This window comes from Fulmarus glacialis, unplaced genomic scaffold, assembly GCF_000690835.1.
Source record: "Fulmarus glacialis isolate BGI_N327 unplaced genomic scaffold, ASM69083v1 scaffold42721, whole genome shotgun sequence".
Taxonomy (NCBI): Eukaryota; Metazoa; Chordata; class Aves; order Procellariiformes; family Procellariidae; genus Fulmarus; species Fulmarus glacialis.
Window position 1 is genome coordinate 1 of NW_009192959.1, and position 10,778 is coordinate 10,778.

Genomic DNA, 10,778 nt, shown 5'->3' on the forward strand with positions numbered 1-10,778 from the left:
CGGCGGTCTCCTCTCCGCCCAGCTCGGCAGAGCCGCTCCTTCTTGCAGCTGGGGTTCGAGGATGTGATCGCGGAGCCCGAGCTAACCCACTCCTTCGACAAAGTCTGGATCTGCAGCCACGCTCTCTTTGAGCTCAGCAAGTACCTGATCTACAAGCTCCTGACTCTGGTCCTTGCCATACCGCTGGCCCTGGTTCTGGGGATCGTCTTCGCGGTGCTTAGCTGTCTGCACATCTGGTAAGCGCGTGTTGTTGCTCGTCGGTGCGTGGGCTCTGCAGACAGCTCAGCAGAACTCTCCTCTTGTAGCGTTAGTGCCTAACTCTTGGTCACTGTCTTTACAACCGGTAGTCAGATCAACTTACATTATCTGCTTTATTTTTAAAGGGAGAGAAGTGAAAACAATGTTTTCTCTGTGACTCAGTTCCCTGCCTTGCTTTTACCAGCGGTCTGTCATGTCTGTGTAAGCTCCTTGGGGCAGAAAGTCTGGTTTACCATTTGCATGGCACCTACTGCAATGCATTCCAGCCTCAGCTGGCTTCTGGAGTAATAATAGTGATTGCTTGGGTTTTTTTAAACTGGTTGTTAAGTTGTTAAAACGTGTATTTGAAATGAAAGACCTGGACAGAGGTATCACTTACACCTGACACCTTCTCAGTATCGTTACCTTTTTCATTTTTTTCCTCACAGACTGAAGAAAGCTTTTGAGGGCCCAGCTCGCTCTTTCTTTGCTACTTGCCACAAAATCTACTGTGACTGCCTTGCGTCTGGTACATGGTCATCTCTAGGTGCAGTGCCCCAGGGCACTTCCACCTAAGCAAAGAACCCCTGCTGAGCTCAGGAAAGCTCCTTCTGGCTATGGCCCAGGTTCACAGGCAAATACAGTAGCCCACGAAGTCACAGCAAACCTGGTGTGCTTGAAACAGAATATACTGGCAAAATATCAGGGAGGAGTACCTTGAAACCAGAAAGGCAGATGATTGTGGAGAAGGAAGACAGGCAGGGAAAAGAATGAGGCTGAGGAAAGAACTAAGAATCCAGCAGGCTGCAGAGGAAGGGATGAAAGCAGATTATCAACGTCATTCCTGCAAACCAGGATTTTCTGTATACGTGGGTTTTGGGCAGTCCATTTGGCTTGGGTAACACTGGAATCATGAAGAAGTTGTTAAGGAAAAAATATAATCCGGAAACTGGGAAACAAACTCAAAGCAATAGGAATACATTGGGTGTCTGAACCTGTGATTGCAATGTTTTGGGCACAGATTTCAGTTTTCAAAAGTGGAATGGAAGTTTGGGTTGACGACATTGTCATGAGACACTTCAAAAACTGATTAACTTGAATTTTGGAGCATAAAGTTTGCATAATATCTAAAGGAGTTGCAAAGTAATTTAGAGCTGCCCCCTTGCTACTCCCCAAATTTTGATGAACATTGTATAGTGCCCAGACTTCCAGGTCTGTCAGCTGTCACTGTGCTGTACTGTACCATGTTACTGCAAAAGGGTTTGGTGGGCATGTAGATTTCCAGCAGTGGAATATCTATGGAAGAATTCACTGATGCCCAGTTTATTAAGACTCTAAGAAGTTTTTGTGCTTCAGAATGATCTTGTATCTGGATTTCACAGCCTGGATATGTAGGCATGAGTTTCACTGAACCAGGACTCAGAGGTCAGTTTCTATTTATCGAAGTAGTCCCTAGTGACTCTCTCAGGAACTTAGGGTTCTCTTAGTACATCTGAAATAGGACTGTCTGCATGTGGCACTTAATTTTGAAAAGTTTCCCTTGACTTTCTGTGAACACAAGTGCTTCCCCAACAACTAATTTTCCTTCCCTGCGTTCATTGTCAATACAGAAGTGATCATTCATTTTGATCTTCCTTGCACCTGGGATGGGTGCGAAAGAATCACATAACTTGGTAGCACTATCTGCTATCCCCCTTGGACTCCATCCAGTGCTACAGTCCAAAGCCAGCACTTCTCATCTTCCCACAGCCACAAGCTGGATTTATTCCAACACAAAGGTGGAACACACTGAGACAAAGTTAACTTCTCTGCAGCTCTCCATGTTCCAGATTTCTTGGGAGTAAGGAGTTCAATGTTTCTGCATTTGAGAGAGTAGCGTGGGAGCAACAGGTATCAGAGTCATTGGTCAGTGGAGGCATAGGGACCCTAAACACATGGTACTGGCTCCCATGTAGCCCCATTGGGTCTGAAAAAAATAGTAACTCCTTGTTTTGTGGGTGAGAGGAGGGGAATTCCATTATAACTCTGTGTTCAGCTGTTGAAACGTCATGGGAAAACCCTGGGCACGCCCTCCCACATGGCTGCCTGCAGGAGGGCTTATCAGAGCCTTATCACTTTCGTCATCCAAACCAGTGAGATGATGATGTTGATCTGTCACAGGGGAGCCTTTCCTGAGGCTAAATTTGAAGTTGTTTCAACAACTTTTGGAAGTGCTCAGGCACAAAGCTCTGTTGATTGTCACACATGTTGTTGCAGCTTTGTCAGCATGCTAATAATCCGCAAAAGTCTGACTCAGCATTCCTCACGCATCAAGGGCACCTCATGAATTGCTCCCCTCATACCTGATAGTAGGTGTTGTCTTTCACCAGCACAAAGATTGCTAAAGGAGGAAGCAAAGATGTGAGACTTCATGGAAAGCAGAAAGAAAGCTGAGTAAGAAGTATGTAATAGTACACTTTAATTTTCATTTTTGCCTATAAAGAAGGAATGTATTCTGGTTCTGTTCTCAAACTAGCTGCTTGAGCTAGAGTCCAGTTTTACACTACCTGGTAAAAGATACTGATGGGCTGAAACTGGGCCAGCTAGCAGGTTGGTGACCTACGTACAAGCTGGTTCAAGGAAGGCTACTTCTTCACATTTCTTCTCCTTTACCGATGGCTGTCATTTTCACAACAGCTTGTGGAAGCTGTCAAAACTGAGTTTTAACGTCTTTCTCTGAATATCTGAGCAAGCTTTTAAACATGTCCTTAGATTGAGGCTATTAAGGTTATTGATTTTTGAACATGAGCAGAACATTGCTGGTTTTGCAGGCAGCACATGCAAAATCATGATCTTTATTATAGCCCAGGGACTGGTTCTTGTTCCAAGCCACAGGTATGCCACCTCTTGAAAATTAACACTTGAATCTCATATATGCTTTGTTGTAGTCTTGTCTGAATAGTACTCTGGTATGTTGTATATTTATGCTGAGAATCAGTGCTTCGTTTGAGGATCCATAGCTTGGGTCTTGGGTCTGAGATGGGCTCTAAAGCACAAGGATTCAGCCAGCTTTATGTTCTTGTCATCAGCCAGAGCATCAGGTACTCAGAGCTCCTCTTGGCTTGAACTGCCATTCACAACGCTGAGATGTAACCAGGGACTTATACACAGAGAAGTAGGTTTGGACATGCATCATCTCTTGCCTCTTTCTCCACAACTCCATTTACACAACTTATTGCTATCATACTCAACCCCCAAACCATCTCCCAACTGGCTGTCTGAAATGAAAAGAAATTACAGTACAGCTCTGCCATGAAGACCCACCTAATAGAATCACAGAATCATAGAATCATAGAATCATTAAGGTTGGAAAAGACCTCTAAGATCATCAAGTCCAACCGTCAACCCAACACCACCATGCCCACTAAACCATGTCCTAAGCGCCTCATCTACACGTCTTTTAAATACTTCCAGGGATGGTGACTCCACCACTTCCCTGGGCAGCATGTTCCAAGGCCTGACCACTCTTTCAGTAAAGAAGTTTTTCCTCATGTCCAGTCTAAACCTCCCTTGGCGCAACTTGAGGCCATTTCCTCTCGTCCTATCGCTTGTTACTTGGGAGAAGAGACCAACCCCCACCTCGCTACAACCTCCTTTCAGGTAGTTGTAGAGCACGATGATCTGGTGTTGCTTTGATGCCTGTTCATTCATGTCCAGTATATATCCCTTGGCTTCTGAAGAGGAAGTAGGTGGATGTTGTCTTGCTTCCTTTTTGGTTTTATCTTTTCCAGTCTATCCAGGTGCTGGGATATATAATGTTTGGTGTTAATGTACTTCATATACTATGTATGGATCCTGGAAGACTTGGGCAGTTATCTCTTGGCTCACTCATAAATACCCCAAGGGTTAATGGGACTCTACATGAAGCTCTGCAACTGCTAGCTAATATTTAGCCATCCATTCACAGTGCTTGCTTGTATTGTAGAGCCACACAAGACTTCTAATTCAAAGTCATGATGTAGTGCATGTGCGAACTTGGAATTAGGTAATTTAACCACTGAGTGGTATAGTATTTGAAAAATAGCATTAAGACATGTCTGAAGATCCATTTTGAATAACTTCACAGGAGAAGATGTGATTCTTCACTTTGAAGCAGGGATCTGAATTAATAGTGAATCATTCCTCCAAACGCATTGCGCAAGTCTGTGAAAAGTTGAGCTGCTTCCTGAGAAACTGAAAATGCCCTTGTGAGTGAGAATTAAATTGTGCTCTGCCATTTCCAAGAGGCATTTGGTTCTTGACAGTGTTCCCTCGTGGATTAGCAGAAAAAAACTAATGCGAGCAAAAGTGAGAAAGGTTGATGGGTGTAACTTTTTGGATGTCATGCCTTGAACAGACGGAAGAGAATACAGGATAGGATGGAACAAACAGGGTAATTTGCTCTTTTCATTTCAACACTTCCCAAATGAGGTGATTTCTAATAATTAGGGAACGGATGGGTATTTTATGATATATATGCATAGCAAGATTCAATGAGAGGTCATATAGGTAGCTGAAATACCTTGGCTATGCTTCAGCTTGGGTACCAAATTCAGCATCGCTTTGGTTTTCTTCCTGGTGCTGTACCAAGTGGTAACACAAGTAGTACCAATATTGCAGTAAATGTTGATACGCCGACTCGACTTCCACTGTTAGACATTACTCAAGTGAGCAGTTACCGTCGAATAGAAGTGAATAGAAGTGCAGACGGGGGTAAACCCACAGCGTTGTGAGTAAAGGATGTATATGTTAATGTTTAGTTGACAGGTCACAAAAACAAATACATAGCTTCTAATGGCGCTTGGTTATTTATTTTTTAAGTGTGCCTGGTCACTCTACGGAAGGCACATCACACCCTCTAATATTTGGAAATGCCACACAGTAGGATAACATATCCTATACAGAACAGGATGTGTACTTATACACATGTAGATACATATATAGACACACATATTTTAAAAGTTAGAAAATACTTTTTAGTGCTCTCTTGGGTGTAACGGATTTTCTTCTCTGAGGTGTTTGAGTAATTGTTGTCTAAGTAGACTGACTTTTATTTTAAAATTGAAAGTTACTTACATTAATTAGCTTTGGTTGCCAGCATGTTTCACATACCCTCCTATGGAGATACCTTACGTTGTTTTTCACATGTGTTTACCATAAAATTGGATAGCAAATGTTAAAAGATTATAAAACATTGCCAAAACATTTTTTTGTTTATTGTGTTTAACATTATCAAGAGAGGTTGAGTTCTATGTGAATGACCTCTACAGCAGTTGCAAGTAGTATGATCACTGCTTTTCCAGCCTTCCCTAATGACATCCTGGTGATTCACTACATCTTTCCGTGAAACTTTTGCACAGTGTGATATTTGGTTAGTTTGTATGTTGTGTGATCCTATTGACAGAGGGTCCAATAGAAATGTAGGCTTTTCTGCTTCTCTGCAATTCACTTAGATTTTAAAAAAAAATGCAGGCCAAATTAATTTTAGATGGCAGCAAAGGAGCAGTGACATAGCCTTTATAAACTAACTGAAATGGAAAAGAGGTGAAGTCAACACAAGCTGAGTAGCCATTTCTGGTGTTTTCCCTGTGTTGCTTGGAGAAATTTTTTTCTCTTTGCATTACTGATGTTTATCAGCTGTATTCTAACATGTGAAGCCCTGATTTTATTCTCTAGAAATTATCTATTCTATATGCAGTGATACTATAGGTGGTTAAAACACATAGTTTACCGAGTTCAGTTTAAAACTAGAGACGCATTATTCCAGTAACGCTCACAGTTCTATATGGTGTGTATATTACTAGTGGTTTCAGCAGAGACAAAAGAAGAGAAGGTTTTAGAAAAACTATTCTTGTTTAAATCCATCTGGGTTAGCTTAGAGTGCAGCATAGACATAGTAGTATGTGGCTTGCATTGTTTGATAAAAGCCAGACAAACACTGAAAATAATTCATTTTGACTCTTTATATTTCTAAGCTTCAACTTTTTTTAAATGTATAATGTTTTTTTCTGCTTTGTTATTCTGAGCAGTACTCATTGGAAATACACTATACTTACATGTTTTTCAGACCTGTGATGAAATAGTAAATTAAATACTTTCTGTCATTCCAACCACAGTCAATAAGAGTTCTGCATGCAGCAGCAAACTAGAACAGAGTTTATTATCTTTATCAAGAGAATCTATAGCTTCTTCTACCTAATTTAGGAAACAAATGTGTTATATATGGCACAGAGATTTTTTAGAACCTTGCTCTAGTACAACTTCAGTATTACTTAAAATATTTATACATTTAATTTGTCTGCACCCAAATAAAAACATCCAGCTTAGTGAAATGACCAGGGGTTTTGGTCAGTAAATTATTAAAACAGGAGAATAACTTAAAATAGTTGGTCAGTTATCATGTATCCGCAGGCTCTCGCGAGCCGCCCATACGTGCACTTCTGGCTCCGTTGCCTGTATGCTTGGCGTAAGCCACCGCTAATGACTTTGCTTTGGAGTAGTGTGCACCCTGAGTGAATAAAAAGATCTTTCCCCTGACCAGGACTTTTGACCTCATTCCACCTTAGTTTCTCACCCACAAATGAAAAACTTTACAGTATCAGCGAGATCCCATTTTTCTGAGGTTCGGCATGTCTCGGTACTATAGTAATCCAATGTGCCCGAATATTGCTTTACTGTTTCTGTTTTATTGTAGCAACTTGTAGCAGCGATGTGGGATCGGTAGGAAGGAGACAGGAATGGCGATGTGCATGTGTGGCCATGCATTTGTGTGTGAGAGAGAGGGGGGGATAAAAGAAACACCCAAAGAGACAGCAAAGCCAGAACAGATCGTAAAGAGCGCTGTTCCCAGTCGATCCAACTGGGGAACGTGTTGTTTCTGTCAAGCCCCAAAGACCCGCATTCGGATATGCCCACAGTGCAGATGAGTCCTTAGGGAACAGCGTTGCTCTCCAGCCACAGCGGGGTGGCAGCAAGGTATCACGTACACCAGCCCTTCCAGCAGCAGGGAGAGAACAGCAACAGTTCGCCCCTGTAAAAGGCATGTCCAAAAATTAGCTCAGCATTGCCAGTTAAGAGGCAGAGAGATGATGAAAAGAAAACCAGCATCCCCTGTCCCCTGTGTTGCACACAAGTGATGCTGGCCAAGGACCGCGTGCATCACAGTGCTTCTGCGTCTGCAGGTGTGAGGCTGTGAGCAAACAAAATTGATGGAGAATGAGTGCGAGAGTGTAAAATCAACTTGCTTAGAGATTTAGAGTAATAAAATCACTTCTTCTTCCGTAAGATCTCACACTTGTGTTTGGTTATCCTGACTTCCCCGTGCTATAGCAGCAGCTATCTTCAAATCTTCCATTTTCTCTTTTACAGGATTGTGGTGCCTTTCGTGAAAACCTGTCTCATGGTCTTGCCTTCAGTGCAAACTATATGGAAGAGCCTGACAGATGTTTTCGTCGTACCGTTCTTTCAGAGCATAGGCCGATGCTTTGCCATGGTTAATATACGGCTGGACCAAGAGTAAACATCAGGGATGCGACACTGCTGTAATTGTAGCTGGTGTTATACCTCTTTGCTAACCTAACATACAAGCACTTACCATTCATTCCAAACTGTTAAATTACAAATGGCTGGTTTAAGTGGGAACATGTTATTTTTTCTAAAACTCATTTATTTTCAGGGAGATCAGTTTAAGAATAAGTAGGCAGTTTTCATAGCTCGCTATTTTAACAACAAGAGCGAACGCGGAGTATGTTGGCAACACTTTATTTTAATGGTACGTCGATTGCTAGATTACAGGAGAATTCTCGTGGAGATTTAACAGCCACCACAGTGATAATAATTGGCATTATTGCTATAAATATTTAAATAAGCTGTGATACCTTAGGTGCAACAGATCTCTAGGGTTTCCCATTGACTTTACTGCGGTTCCACCAGGGATCGGTTTTGGCCCTCACTATGCAGAATGACCAACTCAGTCCTTTATTACCAGCAATTAAAATGAACGTGACTCATTGCACAAGCATACAGGGAAAGGAACTGTTGTGTAATTCTCCTATATTGGGGAGGAAAAGCTCCCTGGAAGTTTATCCCTTAAAATAAGGTGTTAGCTAATGATTTGGAACATCAACTAATCTGTATATTTTATTTAATGAGAGGTTAACTTTGCTGTATATTTTGTACCTTTGTAAATGGCACTTGATCGGTTTTCTTTGAAGCATTATTTCTATAGTATTTGAATTCTAATCAACTTATTAGGCAGCAAGAGTGAGGCACTGCAAAAAATTATTTTAGATAACTAAAATTTCAGTTTCTAAATTACGTGGATTTTTAAGTGTTGCCGTGCAATTCTAGTATGTTCATTATATAAGGTTGCGTGTAAAAGCAAAGATTATAAGTGTTTTCATACAAGGCTATGCAAAAGAGTTGGAAATAATCTGTTTATGAGAAGTATTTTTTATTAAAAATGGGGTGTAGTAAATGCAACCCTGCCTATTTCTGTGTATTATCTGTGTGAACATTGTGATATTTAAAATGATAGACACTATGCTGGCACTTTAACTACGTAGCAAGCTCTTATAGAAGGCAAGTGAGTGTAATTGGTATCATTGTCTAATTCTCCTCACCTATTGACTCGACTCTCCATGTTGCTTATTTACTACTTTAAAGCCTAACCCATAAAAAAAGCCCTTCTTCCTTCTGCACCTAATATGGCTTTGTAAACCAGAATAACAGAACATATGCAGAGGTACATTAAAATTACATTAGCCTTCTGATGGTCTTATGCTGCTGTTTTCTTTAAATACAGATGATAAGTTTCAATTGTAAAAGGTTTGTATGATTTAGAATGTTATTTTCTATAATCATGTCAGATTTCTTATCAAACAAGAATATACAATAAAATAATAAAATGTCAGCTTTTTCCTATTTTCAACTTCATTTTTTCAGATTTTTCAACTTTTTAAAAAGCTCTTAAAATGCCGAACAGCATAGAATACTATGCAGTTCTTCCAAAACATGGGAGAGGGAAAAGAAATGGATGAGCATCAATACAGTTCCACTATTATCAACTGCATTTAACTTACTTACAGTAGAAAATGATGTATCTCTGTGTGCAATTAAGCCCATACAGAATGATTGCTTTCTCTTAAGCAGGTCTGTTGGTGCCGAATTTTGGCTGCATTCAAAAAAACGCTTAACTCTTTTTACGGGCGCATGCTTTATTTACAGATGAACTGCAGAATTTTCCTTTTCTTGCTTACTGGCCTACAGAAGCTAGCTGACACTGTATATTTTTTGTACATTAAGAACATCTTTCTACATCAAAAATATTTTTACCATTTGTACCTTTTAGAGAGGGATTCATACGGCTTTTGAAAACTGGATCTTAATGATTAGTGCCCATGGAAACTTCTCTGGAGTTTTTTCCTCCTGCAAGAAGTTAGCTTGCTGTTCAGATGTGCTCTTCAAAATACCTTTCTTATGTTAAAAATGGAAATATCTCTTTTGAAAATAAAAATTGGTCAGGCTAGGCGTGAGTTCTTTCGAAAGTTATTTTCAACATCCAAGGATTTTTACAAATATATTTTCCACAGAAAAATGTCCCCTTGATGAATTAATTAAAAAAATCAATCAGTACTAGCCCTTGTGTCTAAAAGGAGCCCTATAAAAGCCTAAGCTTTGAGAGAACTCAGCTCTGGATCCAAACTTTGAGAATGAGGCCATTCCCTAGAGAAAAATGTATCATTTTAGTTCATGCACTGCTGGATATATGCTTTCTTAAATAGCTTGCTGAAGTCATCCAGCTCTAGCTACCACAGGCAAGCAAGTAGAATGGTTTGGTTTGTTCTTATTTTGATTTAGGCTTGTCATTAATTAGTTCTTTTCACCATTTCTCTAGCTGTTACAAGACTCAAGTGAGCTTGTAATTAAGTAATTAAAGCTGCTAGTTTCTTACATATTTTACAGCAGTATCTTTCTCTGGAACAGATGTGCTTTTACTGTAAGAAAATACCAAATGGACTGTTAGGCTTAGGGTGAAATAGTAGATGCCTGGCAAATACGCTTACTTCATCTATGAAAGGAGTGGAAGAAAGCGTGAATATATACAGACTCTTCAATACTTAGGTGTGAATCTGCCCCGGGCAACTCTGGCCGGCAAGTATTCTCTGGATTTTGTGGATTTGACACAGCTGATACTGTCAATAGCTCGCAGCATTGTTGGACAACAGAGACTGAATGGGCACAGGCACTGAACTGTGATCTTCAATGTAGGGGCAGGTTCCTTAAGTTCACCTCCAATTTGTTTGAAATGTGGACAAACCATCCCAGCTGATCCCTTATCAGCAACTTACAAATGAGAATTTAGGCAAGAAGGGGAGTCCAGAAACTTAGTCTTGTTGTCTGCAACAAATGTAGGAAAATTTACACCTGGTTCAGGTCATCTGCTTTGATGCATCTTCTTCCCCTCTATGGAATGGGGAAAATGTTACTGCTCTTAACAAGAGTATACTTTCCATCATCATGGT

The 10,778-nt window shown here is 40.5% G+C and overlaps 1 protein-coding gene across 1 annotated transcript; it reads left to right on the plus strand.

Annotated features, from left to right (window-relative positions):
• Positions 1-48: 48 nt before the first annotated feature.
• On the plus strand, positions 49-7,774 carry CAV2 (caveolin 2; the record flags this gene model as incomplete). Its single annotated transcript, XM_009587274.1, has 2 exons — positions 49-236; positions 7,624-7,774. Coding segments are annotated over 2 exons (339 nt in total), but the record flags the coding sequence as incomplete, so codon positions are not given.
• Between the last annotated feature and the right edge of the window lie 3,004 nt (positions 7,775-10,778).